Genomic DNA, 22,264 nt, shown 5'->3' with positions numbered 1-22,264 from the left:
CTGGCAGGCGTCCTGGCCCCCAGGGGCGGCCGACGGAGGGCCCTGCCTTGGGCCCAGGCAGACTGTGGGCCGCACCCTCCAGAGGCTGAGCCCCGGCTCCTGGAGGCCCGGAGGGGGGCAGGCCGGCCTGTCAGCTGAGCCCAAGGCCCGGGCCTGGTCCCTACCAGCCAGGCAGCAGCACGGCCAGCGTGGGCTCCGGGTCAAACCCGGGCTGCTCGCCCTGGGCCCCTCGCCTCTTACAGGGTCTGGGGTGGCCCCCAGAGCGTGCAGGCGCCCTGAGCAGGCCCATCGGTGACGCAGCTGACACCAGCAGGGGATGAGCTTCCCCGCCGAGAAAAAGGCCAGGGCGCGTTAGAGACTTTATTTGGCTGTGACACTCGGTGCCCCGAGCCCGTGCCCCCAGCAGCGCAGACAGTGCAGGACGTGGCCCGGGGTGTGGGCTCAGCCTGGAGCCGCCGAAGCCGGTGGTGACCCTGGGCTGAGCCCCCGACAGACTCGCAGGTGTGGTGGCCACGAAGGTGTGAGGCCACCACCCCCAGGCCCACCTGGCAGCAGCCAGTCCTCAGGGACAGGCACCTCATTCCGCGAGCCGCCGGCCGCCACGCCGGCCTTGGTTGTCCCGCCAGACGCAGTAGTTGAGTGCGGTGGCGAAGGCCAGCCAGGCCAGGTACGGGTAGAGCAGCCGAGCAGCCGGAGGGCTCACCCGGTGCCAGGCCACGGTGGTGGCTGCCGCCAGCCCCCCCGTCAGCAGGAGGTCCACCAGGGCCTGTGGAGACACGGAGGACGGGGGCCTGAGGCTCAAGGGACCCACTAGGGTGCATGTCCCAGCTGCCCACCCACCGGAGCAGTCTCCATCCCACCCCTGCATGACCCGGCCACGCCCCTCCCCAGCTCTCCGCCTCAGTTTCCCCACATGTAACATGGCAACAACTGCCTCTGCCTGACCCGCGCCACGTGCGGGGTGCATGGCGCCAGGGGCAATGTGGGTTGTCCTCCACGTTGGCCCCTAAACCGGAGCCCCAGCCTGTCCGGCGCCTGCGCTGGAGGAAAGCCGCCTGGAGGCTCCACCAGAGGGCGCTGGCCCCTAAGGCTGCTGACGGGAGGCTGCCATGAGCTGTGCGCCACGCCGCCAGCTCCTGCCTTTGGGCCCCGGCCCCAAACCCCCAAGGCCCCAAACCCCCAAACCGAAGGAGGCCCACCCTCCGCGGCCCATCTCCAGGGGCCAGGGAGGCACTTACCACACCCATCTGCCGGGAGCCAAAGAAGATGGGGGGCCACGCCCAGTTCAGGGTCAGCTGCCCCGCGTAGAGGCCCAGGGGGACCACCGCTTCCTCCGAGAAGCCCCCCAGCTCTCTCCAGACCAGGTAGGAGCCGTATCTGAAACAGAGGCCACTGTCAGGGCAACGGCGGGAAGAGGCCAGGCGCGCGCTGACCTCCGGGACGGCACGGTGATGGCGCAGGCCTGCCCTGCCGCTGCTGCTGTGTGGCCTTGGGAAGTTGCCTGACCTCTCTGGGCCTTCATTTCTCGCAGGGTTGCTGTGGGGAATCAAGTTAACACACTGGCCGTGCTTAGGGCAGTGCCTGGCACGTGGGGTACTCAGTAAGTATTTACCGTTATTATCGTTATCGGTGCTGTGAAGGAAGCCCGTGAGGCTCCCAGCCCTGCCAAGGCACTGCGCAGGATACAGGGACATTTGGGCTGGGCCTTGCAGGATGAGTAGGAGTTTGCCCTTGGCAGTGCCTACAGGAGCCTCACGGGGCAGGGTTCCAGGAAAGAGACGGGGACACGTTTGTGCCGTGTCAGGATCTCGATGGTAGAGGAAGGCCAAGGAGGACTGCGGAGGCCTGGAGGCCAGAGCGAGCTGACGCAGAAGCGAGGTCCTGGGCCAGGACTGGGGAGAAGGGAGCAGGACGCAGGGAGCGCTGGGAGCCTGGCTGGTTTGGGGGGCTGGGGGGGGCCAGTGACAGCCAGGTTTCAGGGACTTACTCCCACCAGAACTCTGGGCACCCAGCCCAGCCTCTGCTACCTGCCCCGAGGGTAGCTAGGGTCTACGGCCCCACCCTGCCCTGGGCTGGCCCAGAACCCGCATGCTGGGAACATTCCAGAAGATGGGCAGGAAGCTGCCGGCACCTCCTGCATGCAGTTCCCACTGTGGCCACCAGGGGCGACCACACACAGCACTCCCTTGCAGCACAGCAACTCCCAGGGTCTAGTCCAGGGCCTCCCGCCGGGTCCCGCTCTCTAGCACCAAACGGATGCTCAGCCAACGGCAGCCACTGTGACTGCGGCTGTTATGCTGCCATGGGTCTGGGAAGCCTCCACGCTGCCCACATATGAACTTTGCCCACGGAGCCCGTCTCACCCTGGAGTTGTGAAAACAGCCAGGATGCCAGTGTGGGGTTGAGCCATCCGGCCTGCCCCTGCCGAGAAGCCCGCAGGGGAAAGCTGGGTGGTGCAATCCACGGTCCGCCGCCCTCTCCACCTCCCTTGGCAAGGAGGCCCCGACACGGTGCCGCTGCCCCAGCAGCACGGACAGCCCTGCCCCGGCCTGGGCCCCTGGAAAGGGAAGAGGCCCTGCCCGCCCGCCCCGGGGACTGGCCCGCTCACCCCATGGCCGAGTAGAGGGTGCCCCAGATGGGGCCCAGCGTCCAGCGGGGCGGGTGCCACGAGGGCTTCTGCAGGCTGGCGTACCAGCGCAGGCCCTCCCCGCGGACGTGGTAGGAGCCCAGGAAGGCCCCCAGGCTGGGCGCCAGCGTGAAGCCCACGGCGGGCACCCAGGGCGGGGCCATCGCTGCTCTGGCTGCGGTTCTGGAAGCTCTGAAAGAGAAACCAGGGCCCGGGTGAGAGGCTGGGCATTTCCCGAGAACCTACTGTGCGCAGACCCGGGTCAGGCCGGCCGTCTCCTTCAGCGTCACCAAAAGACCTGGGGCGGACCTGGCACCAGCCCCTCGTCACTCACAAGGCGCTCGATTGAAGGGAAGAGGGGAGGCGAGGAAAGGATGAGCGAGGGGGGAGGGGCCCTCCCAGCCCGGGGCGCCAGTGAACCCATCTCCACCCAAACTCCTCCCGCCCAGAAGCTGCCCCGACCACAGGAGCCTCCCAGGTGCCCGTCCACTGTGGCCCCCCTCAGCCCGGCCTCCGCACCAGGGACCTGTGCTCTCGCCTCAGCCTTGGCCGAGCGTCTCCAGACCGGGGAGCCCTCCGCTCTGCCCCCTCAGTCAGGCCAGTTGGGCCCCCGCCACCAAGCAGGCTTCCCAGGCTCCCTCCTCCCCCAGGCCGAGTGCCAGCCGGGGGCCTGGGAGGCCGGGGCCAGTCCACACCCTGTGCTTTAGGTCCCAGAACTTCTCGCTCACTCACTGGGCAGCCGGCAGCAGACAGGGCTTGGCTCCTTCCTGCCTCCCACGGACTCACGGCGACCTCAGGCAAATCACCCAAACCCTCTGGGCTGCCCTCAGTCTTTCCCTCCGTAAAATGGAACATCAACCTGGGCCTCCCTGGGCCCAGCCCAGTGTGGGACCTGTGCACACCCTAAAATCACCTTCCCGCCCTAACCGGTTTGGCTCAGTGGATAGAGCCTCGGCCTGCGGACTGAAAGGTCCCGGGTTCGATTCCAGTCAGGGGCATGTACCTTGGTTGTGGGCACATCCCCAGTGGGAGGTGTGCAGGAGGCAGCTGATCGATGTTTCTCTCTCATTGATGTTTCTGACTCTCTATCCCTCTCCCTTCCTCTCTGTAAAAAATCAATAAAATATATTTTAAAATAAATAAATAAATAATCAATAAAATCACCTTCCCCCCGTGTGCCAGAGAGGAACAGCAGCCTGCCTGGGGTCGCGCAGCACTCTGGGGCCAAGCTTGGCCTGGGTCCAAACCCGCTCCTGCCTGACACCCGGGGCCACCGAGGGGGTGAGTGGGAGGGGGAGGCCTCAGCAGGCCGGAGGGCAGGGCTCAGGGTGAGGAAGGCTCTGCCTCGGGCCGGGAAGCTGGGGACCCAGGCATCGGCCTCGCCGTTACGCTCGGTGGCCGTGCCCCGTGCCCAGCAGCACCAAGCTCTGCGCTGAGGACCTACTAGGTGCCCGGCAGCGTGCCATGCTCCTGGCAAGCTGAGACGCTCATTGGGGCTGAGAGTCCAGAGAGACACGGAGGGGGCGGGGAGCCCAGGCTGGCCTCTGGGGCCAGCTCTGCCGGGATCTGCTGCGGCACCCCAAGCCCCTCAGCACCCCTGACTCAGCATCTGCTTCCCCATCACAAAAGGAGGGGCTGAGCCGCCCCGACACACTGACCCCAGTTGGAGAATCTGGGGGTGTCTTTGCATGAGATAAGCCACACACTGGATTCGGTTCAGTAAACTTACATCACAGCCTGCTGGGGGGGGGGGGGGGGACAGCTTTCCCTCTCTGCACACAGGAAGGGGGGCTGGGCACAGCCTCAGAAGGGGCACCCTGACCCGGGATCTGGGGAAGAAGGTGCTGGAAGGTAGCGAGCACTTTCTCCATAGGACACAGGAGGGGGACAGAGGAGGGGGACAGGGGAGGGGGACAGAGGAGGGGGACAGGGGAGGGGGATGCGGGGGTCCAGAGAAGGACACGCCGGCCGGCAAGGGTGGCCTGGAGGGGGGTGGGAGGGGGGCAGATGCAGGGGAGAGGCCCTGCGCAACCCGGAGGCCCGCATAAATATAAAATTGAATACTACAGACAACCCCAATTTTAACAGAAAGTAGACCATATAAGTATGCATTGTAAAAGCTGTAACAAACGCTCAAAGATGTTGTCATCATCCTGAAACCAAGATTTTCTTGGCACCAGCTGTGTGGCCGGCCCGGGCGGAGCCCCGACCTGAGCGTGGGCCTTGGGCCCCGGCCTGGGCGGGAGCTTCGCCAGGTCTGGCCCTGCGGTGACGCCGGCCCAGAGGCCCGCACGGGGCGGTTCGTTACATCGCCATCTTTTTCCAAAACGTCTCTATGAGCGTTATTTTTTTTTTTCAAATTATAAGAGAAAGTTCACTGAGGAAGTTAGAGGTGGTGGGGTGAGCCAGCCAGCTGCACAGGCTCAGGAAGCCAGTTAAGAAGCCGAGGAGGCCCTCGGGGCTCAGGGGAGGGACAGGCGGGCGTGTGTGTGTGTGTGTGTGTGTGTGTGTGTGTGTGTGAGAGAGAGAGAGAGAGAGAGAGAGAGGGAGAGAGAGAGAGAGAGGCCAGTGAATCTTAATTTTGAAGGAACAGAGTGTTGGGCTCCCAGCGGGGCCCAGCTCTGCCCTCGGCGGCCGGGATCCCTCCCTCCCTGGGCCTCGGTCTTCCCGCCTGTTGAGTGGGGACAGTTTCCCGGTCACTGCCCGGGGCTGGGCCCGCGACACGGCCGGGCAGGCGCGATCCTGGCCCCTGAGGAGCCCCCGATCGCCCCTCCGCAGGAGGCTTTCCAGGATGGCTGACCGGTACCCCGGCCCCTCACAGGGCTGCAGCCCGTGGCCTTTGGGGACCGGCTCCTCTCAGCACCATGTTGTCAGGGCGCCCACAATGCAGCCTTGTCCACACTGCTCCCGGGGGGGGGGGGGGTTGTGGGCGGGGTAGGCACCCTGACATGGCACCCAGCGCTTGCCTAAGCAACCCCCACACAGACCCGCGCGGGGTGCCAGCCGGCCTGGGCCTAGAGCCCACCTCCCAAGCCCCCCACCAGGGGGGTGGCTTCCCTGTGGCCGAAGCGACAGAGCAGGGTGAGAGCCAGAGCTCCTGCGCCCCTTCCCCCCCCACCCCCCACCCCCGGTCTCCCCTTCAAGGGCCGGGCTGTGTTTGTGCTCCACGGGCCGAGGGGGTCAGCGGGTCGCAAACAGGGAGCCCAGATGCCCCACGTGGAGAGGCCAGGCGGGCGTTTCCTGGGCCTCTGGAGGCTGCCTGGCTCCTGAGTCACCCCCGGGGGGACCCACACGCTGAGTCATGCTGGCCAGGCTGGCAGGGCGGCTGGGCCCGGGGGCCTGAGAGATCCGCTCTGGAAGGGGCCCCGGGGGGCGCCGGGGCCGGGAGGGGGAAGCGCTTGGACTCGGGCAGAGAGGCAATGCCACCCCCTCATTTCTGCCTCTGGCAGAAGGTGACTAAGAACCCAAACCTTGGCTTTGCCTCCAATTGGCTTGGTGACCCCAGGCCAAAGCGCCTCTCTGGGCCTCAGTTTCCCCCTAGGGCAAGTGGGTATAACCTGGCCTGGCTGCTTCATGGGGCCGTGGAGAGGCTCAAGCTCAAGTGAGGACCAGAGGAGTGAGGGGCTGTGGGTATGGGTGTTGGGGGCCACTCGCCCCATTTCCTCCATGGAGCCGACCCCAGGCTGAGAAAACTGGCTGGCCCCTGGACACGCAGGGGAAATGCTGCACGGAGGCCCCGCCCCCACGGCCTCCAAACCTGGCCAAGAATGGGGCAAGCAGGGCTCAGGGCCTGGGCCCCCGGGGAATGACCAGCAGGTGAGGTGCTGGCGGAGGGGTGGGGATACTGGAGGGGGTGGAGCTATTGGAGGGGTGGGGATACTGGGGGTGGGGCTACTGGAGAGGGTGGGGCTGGCGGAGGGGTGGGGATACTGGTGGAGGGGTGGGGATACTGGTGGAGGGGTGGGGATACTGGTGGAGGGGTGGGGCTACTGGAGGGGTGGGGCTGGCGGAGGGCGCTGTGGGCCAGGCTGGACTCATCCCCTCGCTTATTCTTCTCAGAGCCCTGAGCCGCCCGGCCCTCTGGGCCTCCGTGTGGACTCCTCACTATTCCCACGGTCCAGAAGAGGAAACTGAGGCACAGGGCATCACAGAACTGTGGGGTCTGTGTAACTCTGAGGCCAACGACTCCACCCCCACCCCCACAGCTGGGACTCTGCTGGCCTGAGCTCTGGGCCACACGTCCACTCACAACGCTGTGCGGCCTCCCCTCTCAGCCCCTTCCCATCCTGACATGGCACCTCGGCCTGTGTCCCCCCACCTCCCTCCTCCACTGCTCCGCCCACGGACCACGCCAGCGCCAAGGGCCTCCCTCCCGCCCACCCTGAGGCCCACGTCCCAGCCCCTCGGAGCATCGGGGCAGCAGAACAGGATCTGAACCTTCCCCGCCCCGGACGGGGACCCAGGCCCTCCGAGCCTGTGACCTTCACTCCCGGCCCTGGGGTCCCGGGGGCGCCTCCGTCTCCCTGGACCCTCTGTGGGCTGTGGGTCCTCTGTAGGTGACGCTCCTACAGAAGGTGGCAGAGCTGCCCCCCGGCAGCACAAAGCGTTTTTGCCCTTTCTCTGACCCCCCTCCCAGCTGACCCAGCCTCCCCGCCTCTCTCCCTGGAAGCCACCACCGTCCCAGGGACTTGGGGTGTGCGTGTGTGTGTGTGTGTGTGTGTGTGTGTGTGTGTGAAGGACTCACAGCCAGTCCTCCTCATTATAACCTCTGTAAAGCCTTTCCACCATGAAAGTGTCCGAGGTACCAGACAGCAGGTCTGGAAGGACCCGCAGCCGCTGGAAACCGGGCGGGCGGGGCCGCGGTGAGGCTGGGGTAGGAGTGGGACTGGGGTGGGCTGGGGTCGCGCTGGGTCCGGCTGGGAGACAAGAAGAAACTTGCTTTGTGGAGCATGACTACTTTTTAAACACAGAGAGCAGCCAGGCATTGCACAATCAAAAAGAAGTAAAAGGCCCTGACCGGTGTGGCCCAGTGGATAGAGCGTCAGCCTGCGGACTGAAGGGTCCCAGGTTCGATTCCGGTCAAGGGCATGTACCTTGGTTGCGGGCACATCCCCAGTAGGGGGTGTGCAGGAGGCAGCTGGTCGATGTTTCTCTCTCATCGATGTTTCTAATTCTCTATCCCTCTCCCTTCTTCTCTGTAAAAAATCAATAAAATATATTTTTTTAAAAAGAAGTAAAAGAAAATACAGATTTTAAAAACCAAGATTCAAACGTAAAATGATGAAAACGCAAGTGTACACAGGAAACAGTAGGCTCCCCCCTGTGGGCCCTCCCCCCACCCCTGAGCCACCACAGATCCCCGTGGTTCGAAGCCCAGCTCCACGGCTGAGGCTACTCCCTGGGCCAGTGGTCCCTGCGTGAGCCTCAGTTCCCCCGCGGGGCCCGGGATGCCCTGGGAGGCTCCCTCTGGGTGGGAGCAGCCATCCTCTCCCTCCCTAGCTCACAGCTCCTTTCCCACCAGGGGACAAGCTCCACTCCCTTGGAGAAGCTGAGGGAGGAGCTGACGCCTGTCTCCTCCTGCCCTGCGGGGCCCCACTCTGCCCCACAGAGACGGGCCCTCAGCCCACATCCTGGCGCACAGCCTTGGTCGTGGCCCTGGTGGAAGGGCCTCGGCTCCTGAGCCTGGAGAGGCCCAGCCCCCCTCCTGCAGCCACCCTGAGCACGTGGCTGGCGCCAGGCACCTGGCCCCGGGCACCCACATGCCTCGGCAGGCCAGCGGGAGGGGCTTGCCGCCCAGAGCAGCCCACGGCATCTGCCAGCCACCCCAGCACTCCGCAGTGTTCGCCCCTGGAAGCCCACAGGCCTCAGTTTCCCCTTCTGGCGGGTGTGCCTAGGGTACAGGTCGGTCACCAGGCCCATGTCTAGGCTACTGCGCACCTGAGCACTGGAATGGGGGGCTAAGGACCGGGTTCTAAGGGTTCTAAGGCCGCTTGGGGTCTTACCTGGCTTTGGGCAAAACCTCCCCAGTCTGGCCGGGGTTTCCTCCCCTAGAAAGGGCGTCCCACCCTCCCCAGCCCGGCTGGCTCACAGGAGTGGGCGGAAAAGGGGTGTCCGCCCCTCCCCGCGGCTCTGCTTCCCCCGGGACGTGCCCCGGGCTGGGCGAAAGGGGGCGGAGGTGGGACAGGGCGGGGCTGCCCCAGTCACACACACACACACACACATCACACACACACACACACACACACACACACACCACCCACACACACACCACACACACCCACACACACACACACACCACACACACACACACACACACCACACACACACACCACACACACACCACACACACACACCACACACACACACACACACACACACACACACACACACACACACGTCTTGTCTCCCCATCGCCCAACCGCCGCCGCCCCAGTGACTTGCAGCCAAGCTCCTAGTGCAGCCCCGCGGCCTCCCCTCGGGTCTCCGCCCGGGACCTGCCACCTCTGGCCTCAGTTTCCCCCTCGGGCCAAACGCCGGCGGGGATCGCGCCCTCGAGGGGCCCCTTGCTCGGGTTCCCCGGGCGCCCCGTCCCCACTCACCAGCGACGAGGACTCGCTCCGGGAAGGGAGCTGCGCAGGGGAAGTGGCTGCCGAAGTCGGTCCGGCCCGCCCCGCCCGCCCGGGGCAGTGAGGCTCCGCCCGGCCCCGCCCGGCTGGCTGGGAGCCCGGCCCGCCCACTGGCCTGCCCGCGGGATGGGACGGGACGGGACGGGGCGGGACGGGGAGCTCCCTCCTCCCTGCGGCGGCGCCCGCGGGACGCGCTCTGCTCACCCGCCAGGTCCCAGCCGCGACCCGACTGGGTCCGCAAGCAGGTCGCTTCTCTGGAGCCTCACCTTTCCCATCTGTAAAATGGGCCAACAGAGATGGCGCTCAGAGAGGGGCATCGCATCCCTGGATGGCAAAACCTGAACCCCCACCTACACAGCCGCCTGGCCACCGTCTGCGGAGGAACCCCCCCTTTAGCTGCTGCCCAGGGCGGGAGGCAGCCTCACCCTCCTCCTGGCAGCCCTCTGGCCGGGTCCTCGGCCTCCGTGTCCTGGTCTGGAAGGTGGGCGCAGGCGGTGGGACTAATGGCGCCTAGAATGCGGGCCTGGCAGAGCCGTGGTGCTCGGTGCGTGGAGGCTGCGGGCTCACAGCCCAGAGGTGCCTCCAGTTTGCCAGGGTCACCCTGATGGGACCCACAGGTCCAGCCCCGGGGGGGGGGGGGGGGCACCCCTCCCCATCCCACGCCGCTTCATCACTGCAGCCGGGCCTGTCCGGCGTGGGCTGACCTGGCGGGCAGAGCCCGGAGCCTGCAGGCTCACCGCCGCCCCTGCTGTCCCGGGGGAAGGTGAGCCGCACCCCTCTCCCCGGGCTCAGGGGCTCAGCGGGGGCCTCCTGGGTCCAGGTCCGACTTCCCGGGCCCTGGCATTTTGTCGGTGGGCACTTCCGCCTTTGGCTGCACTGGCACAACAAGCACAATCCAGGCTGGACTCCACCCACCTCTCCTCGGGTTTTAAAAGAAATTAAGGTGTTTGCCCAGGCACTGCGCCTCCCAGAGCCGCCAGCCTCACCTCCTCCCGAGCAGAGGTGCCCGTGGCTTGGCCCAGTGACACACTTCCCTCCCCAGAAGGCCCGTGGGAGAAAGCGTGTGGCTTCCCTCCAGCCTCGCCCCTGCTGCGTGCAGGCGCCAGGCCCTCGGGCACCCCGGAGGCAGAGACTGCTTGCTGCCCTGCAGGCCAGCGGGAGGGCCGGGCACAAACCCCCAGGGCCCTGCCCTCACGGGTTAACAGCCTGTCTCCGGTGGGACCCTGCAGCTCCGAGGACCCACCGAGGTCTGGGCACCGCTGGGCATGTCCATCGTTCTGCCTGCATGCCTCCGCGCCTCCCGCCTCCCTCCCCTCCAACCCAGCGACCCCACCTGCACCTGGCAGCAGCCACAGCCCTCGCTGGCCCCTAGCTCCCTTCCACGCCCCTCCTCCGCTCAGAACCCTCCGCGGCCCCCACGGCCTCGGGAGCCAGCCCAAGCCTTGTGCCCGGCACGCACGGCCCTGCCAAGCTGGGGTCAAGCTGGCTGCCCACCCCTTCCCGCCTCCCTGCCTTTGCACACGCTGTTCCCCTGCCGGAGCGCCATTCCCCCTCCCCCTCCCCCTGGGTGTCTCCACGTGTCCAAGGCTGACTGCTCTCCAGTGTCACCCCAGGAAGCTCTTCCAGAACCCCAACTCTGCACCCTCCCCTCCAAGTGGGCCGTGACCTCTGAACTCCACAGCACTGAGCACGGGAGCGTCCTTGGGCATGTGTCATGTGCCAGCCTTGAGGGGCATATATATCGAGCCTTGAGGGACATATTAGGGGAAAAAAGGAGGAGAGCCCTGACCGGTTTGGCTCAGTGGATAGAGCGTTGGCCTGCGGACTGAAGGGTCCCAGGTTCGATTCCGGTCAAGGGCATGTACCTTGGTTGCGGGCACATCCCCAGTAGGAGGTGTGCAGGAGGCAGCTGATCGATGTTTCTGACTCTCTATCATTCTCCCTTCCTCTCTGAAAAAAAATAAAAATATATATATATATTTTTTTTTAAAAAAAAAGGAGAATAAGTCAGGGGATGGTATGTGTTGGTTTAGCTTCACTCTAAGTTGAACTTGGTGGGCCCTTTGGGAACTTCCTGGACTGTCAATACCTTCAGGATTTTCATCTTGGACTGGCCAGATTCCCCAAGGTCCTCCAGGCCCTTGCTGGAGGGGAGGGGTCTGGCTCCAGGGTTCCAGCTCCGTGGGGAGAACCCTGGAGGCCGTCCCTCATTCAGCATTCAGCGCCCCCTGTTTCAGCCCAGTACCCACATCCACCGCTGTCCCTGGCAAGCCCAGCCCTTCCCAGAGCTCATCTCTGGATATTTGCTAGAATCGGGGAGGGGCATCACTCAGTGGCTAGAGAGAAGGAGGGAGCCAGAGATCTAACTGTTCCCCAAAGACCCCCCAAATGGTTCTCTTTACTTTAGCCTTGCACCTCAGGTCTAGAAGCAGCCTGCTACCAGCTCCTACACTTTGCTGTTGTGTGAATAAAGGCTGGTCCTCAGCTCCACTGCCGGAGGGATTTGGCTGCGTGGGGGCCGCTAGGCCAGGTCACACTGGTCCGCCCGCTTTCCGGCTTCCAGACCGGCTGTTGCTGGCCCCTTTCCTGTTCTCCCTGTCCCTGTGCATTGATGTCTTTACCGGCTCCGGGGCTGGGGATTTACGGGCTTCCTGAGGCTCCATTCCTGTCCCAACCTGAGACGCTCCTCCCAGTCTTTCACGATCACAGCATTGCATTAGATTCGCCGTAATTCACCTAACTAATCTCCTCTCGTGGGGCAAGCAGCTCATTCCCACTTTTTCCTTGTCAAGAGCAAGGCTGCCACAATGTCCCAAGAGTTAGGGCTTTCATTCTCAGGACGAACTCACTGAAAGAGGTGGGCAGGAAATGAGAGAGAAGCGAAGGGGGAGGTGTATGGATGTGATTAGGGTGAGGTTTAGCGATAGACTCTCTTTGGCCCAGCCTCACACCAGCACTCAGAAGCCAGGGAACCCCAATTTCCATTCCTCTTCTGTCACCCACTCTTAGAGCCTTTGTCTACTCACCCATAAATGGAGGATAACAGTACCTATTCGTCACAGCGTAGCTTTTAGAAATTAAATAAGCGAATGTCTGAAAAACTTCCAGGGCTTCGTTCGGTGGGACAAACATTTATTGGGTGTTTATTATGGGCTAGGCACCGGGTCTGGTTTGCAGGAAACATTATACAAGAGAGCTGTTACTTTGCTTATCGCCCAGTGCAGCTGGGAGAATCAAGTAAGTGCTGAGACAAAGAATGTGGAGGCGTTTCGAGCACTTCCAGGTGCTAGGTAGAAAGCGTGACTATTGCTTCGCTGGTGTTGTTTAGTCAATAAATACTTTGGAGGGCTCATGGTGGTGCAGGGTCGCGTTTTCGTCTTTTCCGTGGGGGTGGAAGTCAGCGCACCGGTCACTCTAGACGCCCGCACGCAGCAGTGAAGAGTGGCGAGCGGGGCCGGAACCAGGAACTGCGGAACCTTTCTTCCCGCCCCGGGTGCCCGGTCCGCCCGGGAGGAAATGCGTCACGGACCGCGCCGCGCCGCGCCGCCGCAGTCGTACGTCGGTCGCCCGGGTAACGCGCGTGGGGCCGGTTCCGCAGCATGAGCGTCCGCGTAGCGCGGGCCCTAGGGGCCTGGGGCTGGGGCTGGGGTGCGGGCGGCCGCCGCGGCGTCTCGAACTTCCGGCCGCCTCCGCCGGGCGCCGTGGACGTAGCCGAGCTGCTGCGAGATGCGACCACAGCGGAGGAGGCGCCCCCGGAGCCGGCGGCGCGGCGGCTGCCCGGCCAGTGCTCGGTGCTGCTCTTCCCGGGCCAGGGCAGCCAGGTGGTGGGCATGGGCCGCGGGCTGCTGCGCTACCCGCGCGTCCGCGAGCTCTACGCCGCCGCCCGCCGCGTGCTGGGCTACGACCTGCTGGAGCTGAGCCTGCGCGGGCCGCAGGAGGCCCTGGACCGCACCGCGCACTGCCAGCCCGCCGTCTTCGTGGCCTCGCTGGCCGCCGTGGAGAAGCTGCAGCACCTGCAGCCCGCGGTGAGGCCCGCGCTCGCACCGCCACGCCGGGCGCTCCTACAGGGACAGGGGTCTGAGGGCCTCCTCCGTGCCAGGCGCTGTTCTAGGCCGGAGATACCGCCATAAACAAACACCAAGGACCCCTGCCCTGAGAGAGCTTGCATAGGGGAGGGAGACAGGTGATGGGAATAATGCACTGTGTACATTACATAGTGTCTCAGAGATAAGTGCTGCAGGAAGGAAAATAGAGGAGGGGCCGGGGGGTCAAGGGCCGGGATGCTGTTTTAAATGATCCTTAACAGTTTGAGTACTAAGTGAATTTGGAAGATCATTGAGAATACGGCTGAGGGTGTCACTTCACTTGCAGGTGTGAATTGATTGCTGTTATTATTTAATTCTATCAAGACAGTAAGTGCTCCCCTTGGCTCCTTGGATAGAGCTTTGGCCTGCAGACTGAAGGGTCGAGGGTTCGATTCTAGTCAAGGGCACGGAACTTAGTCGGGGCGTGTGCGGGAGGCAACAAATCGATGGGTCTCTCTCACATTGATCTTTCTCGCTTTCTCTCTCTCACTCCCTCTAAAAACCAATGGAAAAGTATGCTTGGATGAGGATTAGCAACAACAACAAAAAGCCCCCAACAAGACAGTAAATGTAAAGCTAGTACTTTAAACCCTTCACTCCATTTCTTCCTCAACCTTGTGAGGAAAATACTGTTCGTTTGTGGATGAGGAAAGGAGACTCGGAATGAAAGGAAGCAGCTGGGTGGGCCTGTTGAGCTGTGATGATAACATTCCAGGAGTGCTTACCCTTTAATTCACGTACTTCTCTCAGCGGCCTGGGACTGGGTCTGCTCCTTCCTCATTTCCGGGATGAGATAACAGGCTCAGAAAGGTTAGGGAACTATCCCAAGCTAAGAATCAAATCCAACCCTGCGTGACGCTGGAAGTCCTACTTTTCACTTCTGTGTTCGGCTCCCTCCGGCTCCATCTGGCCTGGGAGGCGGTCCAGGGCAGGGGCAAGAGTTGGAGGCAGAGCTTTGCCTCGGAGTCAGCCAGGGGCCTTCACTGCCAGGGAAGTTCCTGACCAGGAAAGGGCCAGGTCAGCGAGTGTCGTCTTAGAGCTGGAGCCCAGGCCCGCCCAGCCTGGCTCCCGGAGCCCCCGCCAGCTCTCAGAGCAGAGCCCGAACAGGCCTCACGTTCTGCATCTGTCGCTGCAGGTTATTGAGAACTGCGTCGCCGCTGCTGGTTTCAGTGTGGGAGAGTTCGCAGCCCTAGTGTTTGCCGGAGCCATGGAATTCTCTGAAGGTACACAGAGAGGGCTTTGGTGTGGCGCAGGGGTGTCGTCTTGCTGGGCTCACTAGCGATAAGGGACGTTGCCAAAAGTAATTGTGCACCACGAGGGTGATAGAGGAGCATATAGAGAGGGGCGACATGGGAACCGGGGGCCAGACTGCACCTTGATTCTCGTTTACGCTGGGAGAGTTCCTCAGGGTTTTCCTTTCTTTCTGTAATCTCATGGAATCTGCGTGCTTGACCATCTTCCCGCTGTCCTGTGCATTCTCGGTCCATCACACACCTTCAGTGCCTGTCACATGGTAGACACTCAGTACAGTTCATTGATTGAAAAGGAGGAGATGAATGTTTGATCTTGAGTTTCACTTCCTAAGAGTTTTGCATACAGTGAAAAGTTAGACATCTTCGTTTACAGTTGGCCATTCTGGCCTCGGTGCCTGGCTTGGGGCATGCTGCGTGCAGACAGGAATCTGAGTGAGCCGTGGCAAAGGACTTTGAATTTCTCCAAAGAAGATACACAAATGGCCAATGCGCACATGAGGAGATGTGCCGCATTGCTAATCACTGGGGAAATGCAAATCAAAACCACAGTGAGCCCGGCTGGTGTGGCTCAGCTGCTGAGCATCGACCCATGAGCCAGGAGTTCACAGTTTGATTCTGAGTCAGGGCACATGCTTGGTTTTCGGGCTCAATCCCCATTAGGGTGCGTGCAGGAGGCAGCCAATCAATGATTCTCTCTCATCATTGATATTTCTATCTCCCTCTCCCTTCCTCTCTGAAATCAATAAAAGCATATTTTAACAAAGCAACAGACCACAATGAGATACTTCACATCCACTAGGATGACTTTTTTAAAATTTATTTTTATTTTTCATTTATTTTGTTTTAATATATTTTTATTGACTTCAGAAAGGGAGAGAGAGATAGAAACATCAATGATGAGAGAGAATCACTGAAGGGCTGCCTCCTGCACGCCCCCTACTAGGGGATCGAGCCCGCAACCTGGGCATGTGCCCTTGTTGCAATCAAACCTGGGAGTCTTCAGTCCACAGGCCGACGCTCTATCCACTGAGCCAACCCGGCCAGGGCTCCACTAGGATGGCTTTAATTTTTTTTTAATATATATTTGTTTTATTGATTTTTTACAGAGAGGAAGGGAGAGGGATAGAGAGTTAGAAACATCAATGAGAGAGAAACATCGATCAGCTGCCTCCTGCACACCCCCCACTGGGGATGTTCCCTCAACCAAGGTACATGGTTGAGGGCACATGTACCCCCCCCCCCGGAATCGAACCTGGGACCTTTCAGTCCGCAGGCCGACGCCCTATCCACTGAGCCAAACCAGCTAGGGCAGGAAGGCTTTAATTTACAACATCAGTGACAAAAAGGGAAAGAATAAGTGTTGGCACGGGTGTGAAGATAGGAGCCTTCCCCGGTGCGGGTAACAGTGTAAAATGGCGCAGCCGTTGTGGGGAAGCGTGGTGCTTCCTCAAAAAGCGAAACAGAATCACCATGTGCGCCAGCAGTCGTCCCGGGGGTCTGTACCGAGGATGAAGACGTGTACACAGATGTGTATAACACCCAAAAGGCGGAAGCAGTACAAACGTCCATCATCCGATGAGCGGACGAGCTGATCAAGTGTCTGTGCTGGAATAGTAGTCAGGAGTGAAAAGCAGTGAAGCACCGACACAGGCTGCAACGTGGATGAACCTCAAACAGGTGCTCAGTGCGGGCCACAACGGTCACATGCTGTGTGATCCTTGCGTGTGAAAGGTCCAGCGACAACAGATGAGTGGTTACTGGGGTGGAGGGAAGGAGAACGGAGTGATTACCCGCAGCAGGTGCGGTGTTTCATGGGATGGTGGAGAGTTTTGAAACGAGAGCTGGTGGTTGCACAGCATGAATGCAACAAGTACACTGCCTTGTACACTTGAAACTGCTTATCTTTTTTGTGACTTCACCTCAGTGTTTTTAAAGATATATAGCACTATTAAGGAAATGAAAAAGTTTCATATTTCCTACTTGCTAATAAAACTCTTTTATATGTACATAAATAGTTTTACGCGTGTAATTTTCAGAATTATATCAGGTGCACATTCTGTGTTCAGTTTTCTCGCTTGACGTTTTGCATAGCTACTTCCTGAATGCCTGCGTGGGAGGATTTCCCATGTTCTCTCTCCTGCGTGTTCTCTGCTACGTCCCACCACAGGCTCTTACGCGTTCGCTGCCAGGAAGGGGGCTCAGAGCTCAGTACAAACACATGTTGGTACCAAGTGACTGAGGACGTTAGATACGCAGTGCAGGACTCGCTCCTCAGACCTTCTCTGCTGTCCCATCAAACCCAGGATGGCCCCTGGGTCTGGTCAGGGACGGTAGGTACAGGTCATTCCTGGGTCACGGCCATTGGCGCTGCGTAGCTGGGTCCAGCCCTGTCCTCTCCCCTCTCCGGAGCCACAGAGCCAGGAGCCTTGCTCTCGGTCGTCTGCCTTGGCAGAGCTGCCGAGTGAGGGTGGCAGTGCCGGGTTTATAATAATTACATTACTGAAGCTCATGTAATTGTTTGTAGTTGGTACATTATTCCAAATACCTGCTGGCTCTTGTTTTTCCTCTTCAACAAGATTTCTCTTACATAATAAACTAACTACTCCTGACTTTTCACAACAGTCCAGGCAGGTGCATACTGTTATCCTCGTTGTACTGACTAAAAAATTTGACCTGGAAGGAGACCACGACTTGCCCAAAGCAACGTGGCCCGAACACCTGCCTTTCGCCGCACACCGGGGTCTCTCGGCGACAGCACTGTTGGCATTTTGGACAGATCGTTCTTTGCTTTGGGGGTGCTTTGCATGTTGAGTAGCATCCCTGGCCTCTACCCACCAGTTGCCAGTAGCACCCCTCTCCCCCCCAGTTGTGACAATGAAAAAGTGCCTGCAGACAAGATCACCCCTGGTCAGACCCTACACCAGGCCGGCCTCTGGGTGGGAGCTCCGTGAGTCCATCTATGCCGGCTGAGGACAGCACTGCTTCCTGGTGACAGTGGCACATCTCTGAGTGATGGGCGCAGACAGAACGACGGCCGTGTGGCCGGTGACAAATGCCGACGTCAGTGCCTCGGCACGCCGTGTGGAGCTGGTGCCGTGTCCCACAGACACTCAGTCCCTCCCTCTTACGTACGCTGATTTCCCATGCATTTCTCTCCGGCCAGGTCTGTACGCGGTGAAAATCCGGGCTGAGGCGATGCAGGAGGCCTCGGAAGCCGTCCCCAGCGGGATGCTGTCCGTCCTCGGCCAGCCCCAGACCAAGTTCACGTCCGCCTGTCTGGAAGCCCGGGAGCACTGCAAGACCCTGGGCATAGAGAACCCCGTGTGCGAGGTGGCCAACTACCTGTTCCCGGACTGCAGGGTGATCTCGGGACACCTGGAGGTTGGTGTTGACCCTGGTCCCGCGAGGAGGTTGGCATCTGCCACCCCGTGAGCCCCAGCGGCGCGGCGGGTGCTCTGCCCAGCCGTGGGCTTGGGAAGTAGGTGAGGGCAGGAGCGTGGGCAGGGAGCGATGCAGAGGAGGCCGAAGGCGGGTGCCATCCCCGCTTCACACGTACAGGCAGGGACCCTGGGCAAACCGCCAGCCCACCTGAGGGGTAAAGGGCTGGCCAGATGGTCTCCAGGGCCTCCCTGCAGAACATTCTGGGCTTCTCACAGCCTTGCTGTGCTGCTTCCTTAGAGAGGGGAGAGCTGGCTCCTGCTGGGCTGCTCTGCCCGCCTGCTTGCTCTCAGATGTCTGTTTCTGCACGACCCTCCAAGCAGCTCCTCTGTGACAGGCGCTGAGGGCCCCGTGGCTGATGAGCCAGGTTCCTGCCATCGAAGGAAGGCCGCTGGGATCGGGGGAACCAGGTCCAGGGCACAGCCAGGGCCAGGCTGTCCACCAGTGGGCCCACGGAGGGGACGCCAGATGGCAGTGCCTGGAGGAGATGGATGCCGGGGAGAGGGTGCCCGCCCGCCTCGGGCTGAGTGCAGACAGGAACCCGAGGGAGGGCTGCGGGCGCAGGGCGCTGTTCGCACGCCTCGTCTGGTCCTCCCAGCCAGTCCTTGCTCTGCGGCAGGGAGTCTGGGCTCAGCCTCACACACGAGGAAGTGGAGGCAGAGGGCAAGTGCTTGGAGGGGAGGGAGGCGGCGCCGGGGCTGAAGCCGGTCTCACTCGAGTGCTTTCCTGCACTTGACTGCTCAGGGCTCCCGCTCAGGCCTTGCCAGCAGCCAGGTGTCCCGTGTCTCCTGGGTCAGCGAGAGCCAGCAGGTCCCTCTTGTGACAAGATGGGGAGGAGACCGGAGACCAGGTACAGCGGCCTCCACGTCTTCATGAAGCTGGCTGCTCATTGGGACGAAGTGCAGAGTGGGCCAGGCGGACCCCACCCCGGAGGCCTCTCCCTCGCAGCCTCCCGGGCAGGTGGGCATCGCCCGGTGGCCCCCGGAGCCCCAGGTGTGGCCTCTCGGTTCTGTTGGAAGTGCCGGGGTCTTCAGCCCAGGATGTAAAACCCTCGGCGCCGCTGCTGGACCAGCGCTGACCTGAGCGCCAGCCACAGGGGAGCCTGCTGGGCCCACGGCTGGGCCCACGGCTGGGACTCGAGTTGGAGGAGTCGGAGGCTCCATGGAAAGCACTATGGGACCCACTGAAATGATGCAGGGTCCACACAGGATGCTGGGTCACAGGCCTCCCCGCATGGAGTCAACAGGCCTCTGTGCAGAGGCTGCTGGGGCACGGCCCTCCGTGAGCTGGGGTCGGGGGTGGGGGGAGGGTGGCCACGGATGTGAGGCACCAGGGCAGGCAGGGCGTCTGGATTCTGCCGCAGTGACGGCCCGAACCCCTCCATGGTCCCCGCGGGTGTGGTCCCCACAGGAGAGGTCCCCACGCCGGGTAAGCGGTGCTGGGCTGGGCTCTACTTTGCACTTGCCCCCGGGGTTCAAGCTGCAAACAGCACAGGAGAGTGACAGGAGGGCCAAGGGCGGCCCTGGCCATGCCTGGGCGGGCAGGATGCACCCCTGCAGGGAGGGGCCCCCAGAGGTGCCGTGCCACCCAAAACGAACCCTCCTCCTGTGGGGGCACAGACTAGGTGCCCTGTTACAACGTTTCCCGGTGGGCAGGGATGGGCTTGGTATTCCAGAGAATGACTGCTAACCTTAAATAGCACTTGTTTGCCAAGCATAGTTCTCCTTACCATAGCCCTGTAACTACTGCCGTTACCCCATTTTATAGAGGAGGAAACTGAGGCACAGAGGTAAAGTAAAATCACCCAAGATCATGCAACTGCCGTGACCTTTTTAAGGCTTAACTTAGTCTTCCAGGGAGCAGCTGGCCCAGGCTCTGAGCAGGCCCTGACGGTGTCGGGTTGGGGGGAGCAGGCCGTGGATGGTGTTGGGTTTGGGGGAGCAGGCTGTGGATGGTGTCGGGTTTGAGGGGAACGGCAGACTGTTTAGTGCACAGGTCCCAGTGGAGGGCGGCCCTGGGCTGTGTCCTGAGAGCAAAGGTCTCTTAAGAATATCTGTTGTTAAAGACATTTGCACATTATGTTGTTTGCAAGCAGCTCCTGGTTTAGGCCTGTTGGCCCTGGGGGTCGAGATGGGCTTCCGGAAGAGGGGGCCAGGGAAGACCCTGCGCTGGGAATGAGCTGGGAGCCTCCTGGGTTTTCACGGTGGAGGTTACGTAGGACCATGAAAACAGCCCTAGTAACCATGACGAGGGGTAGCGGAATTGGATGGAAAATGAACACATTAGACCAGCGGTCGCCAACCCGTGGTCCGCAGACCACTGGTGGTCCGTGAGGTCCGAAAGGTTGGCGACCGCTGCAATAGACTGCTTTTTAAATTTTTTCCTTTTAAAGATTCTATGTTGATTTTTATTTTTAAGTATTTTCATTATTTCAGAGAGGGAGGGAGAAGGAGAGAGAGATAGAAGAAACAGCAGTGATGAGAGAGAATCATTGATCGGCTGTTCCTGCACGCCCCACACTGGGGATCGAGCCCACAACCTGGCCACGTGCCCTGACCGGGAATCGAACTGGCAGCCTTTCGGTGCACAGGGCTATGCTCAGACAACTGAGCCACTCCAGCCAGGGCTAGATAGTTCCCTTTTGTAATCAGACTCTGTCACACCCCTCCGGTCTGATCACTTCCCAGCAACCTTCAAAGTAGATGAAATTGTGCTTTTTTAGGGAGGAAGGAGGAGGTCAGAGATCCAGTGGTTTGCCTGGGGCCACCAACTAGTGAATGACAGTGCTGAGATGGGACCCAGATCCCGCGGTTCCCGCCTCAGGTCTCAGCCACACTGGTCGCCTGCCTGGGCACCGGTCCATGGTCAGGTCCTGGAGGGGGCCTCCTGGAGGGGGCCTCCTGGGGCACTGACTCGGGAGCCGCTCTCACGAATGAGGTGCCTGGAGTCCGTCACCGCCTGTGGTTGCGGGAGGAGGTGTGGGAGGAGGTGCGGTGAGCCTGTTCTGCACCGGGGCTGTGATGGAGCCGTGCTGGCTGCTGTGTCGTTTCCTGAGCTTTGCTTGGCTTACCCCTCCTCCCGTTCCCTTGCAGGCTCTGCAGTTTCTCCAGAAGAACTCCTCCAGGTTCCACTTCCGACGCACCAAGATGCTGCCGGTCAGCGGGGCCTTCCACACCCGCCTCATGGAGCCCGCCGTGGAGCCCCTGGCGCAGGTCCTCAAGGCCATCGACGTGAAGAGGCCCCTGGTCTCCGTGCACGCCAACGTCAGCGGGAGCAGGTACATGCACCCTGCGCACATCCAGCAGCTGCTGGTGAAGCAGGTGGTCTCCCCGGTGAAGTGGGAGCAGACGATGCACGCCTTGTACGAGAGGAAGAAAGGCTCCGACTTCCCCCGGACCTTCGAGGTGGGGCCCGGGAAGCAGCTGGGCGCCATCCTGCGGAGCTGCAACCTGCAGGCCTGGAAGTCCTACAGCCACGTGGACGTGCTCGAGGCCGAGGAGGCCGCGGACGAGGACCTGTAGGGTCTCCGATGACCTCGGGGTGGGGTGGGGGCGGCGGGGGCTGAGCCAGCCTGGCCTCCCCAGAGGAGGCTGTTCCTGCTGCTTCCTGTCCGGTCTCCGCCTGCCAGTGATGGGGAGGGACTGTGTGACGCCACTAAAGCACATAAAGTGAGTATTTATACAACAGTCCATCTCTCCTCCACACGTGTTTGGATGCTGGGGGAGGGGCAGCTGTGCTGCTTATGTGAAGGGGCTGCTGAGCCTTGAGTGCTGTTGGTGTCACTGGGAGGAATTGACCTCCAGGCCAGTTGGCTGTGAGGACCCGCTGCCCTACAGTGGGAGCTGCTGTGCAGGAGACACCCCTATGGAGCAGGACTTGCTCACTGTGTCTGCTCTGTGAGTGTGTTGCTGTGGATGTGGAGTTGTAATCTGGTATGATCTGAAGCTGTCTACTGGTTCTAGTTTCTGCCCCAATGCCAGACAATCCAGTTCCTCCCAGTATGTCTGGGTCCCCCAGAGCCTTCTCTCCCCCCCCCCCCCCCCCCGCCCGGTGCTGGAGCTCAGAGGAAGCAGGACCTTGTAAGTTCAGTTCATGCGCTGGCCCTTTAAGAGGAACAGCTGGTTCTCCAGCAGCCTCTGTGTCACTGAGCCCCAATCCCTGCAGGTTTTCACAGCCTGTAGTTATGGGGACTTGTCTTCCCAGCTCTGGGAGCCTGGGCTGGGGGTCTGGTGTGGG

General features: G+C 61.5%; 2 protein-coding genes and 1 long non-coding RNA gene across 3 annotated transcripts; 1 reads left to right on the top strand and 2 right to left on the bottom strand.

Annotated features, from left to right (window-relative positions):
• Window positions 1-317: 317 nt before the first annotated feature.
• On the bottom strand, window positions 318-9,310 carry TSPO (translocator protein). The gene is made up of 4 exons (XM_008155399.3): window positions 9,226-9,310; window positions 2,609-2,818; window positions 1,239-1,377; window positions 318-766 (listed from the first exon to the last, which is right to left on the bottom strand). Exons 2-4 carry the CDS (start codon window positions 2,788-2,790, stop codon window positions 578-580), a joined length of 510 nt encoding a protein of 169 aa, XP_008153621.1. The 5' UTR covers window positions 2,791-2,818; window positions 9,226-9,310; the 3' UTR covers window positions 318-577.
• Window positions 9,311-9,420: 110 nt separating this feature from the next.
• LOC129149700 (uncharacterized) lies at window positions 9,421-10,168 on the bottom strand. Its single transcript, XR_008556549.1, has 3 exons — window positions 9,957-10,168; window positions 9,678-9,775; window positions 9,421-9,527 (listed from the first exon to the last, which is right to left on the bottom strand). It is a non-coding gene; the product is annotated as an uncharacterized LOC129149700 (long non-coding RNA).
• A 2,647-nt stretch (window positions 10,169-12,815) lies between these two features.
• Window positions 12,816-21,714, top strand: MCAT (malonyl-CoA-acyl carrier protein transacylase). Its single transcript, XM_008155444.3, has 4 exons — window positions 12,816-13,277; window positions 14,473-14,560; window positions 17,754-17,971; window positions 21,121-21,714. The coding sequence occupies exons 1-4, from the start codon at window positions 12,852-12,854 to the stop codon at window positions 21,547-21,549; spliced, it is 1,161 nt and encodes a 386-aa protein (XP_008153666.2). The 5' UTR covers window positions 12,816-12,851; the 3' UTR covers window positions 21,550-21,714.
• The last annotated feature ends 550 nt before the right edge of the window (window positions 21,715-22,264 follow it).

The sequence above is a fragment of the Eptesicus fuscus genome, chromosome 7 (genome assembly GCF_027574615.1).
Source record: "Eptesicus fuscus isolate TK198812 chromosome 7, DD_ASM_mEF_20220401, whole genome shotgun sequence".
NCBI lineage: Eukaryota > Metazoa > Chordata > Mammalia > Chiroptera > Vespertilionidae > Eptesicus > Eptesicus fuscus.
This window is presented reverse-complemented; position numbering and strand designations above follow the sequence as displayed.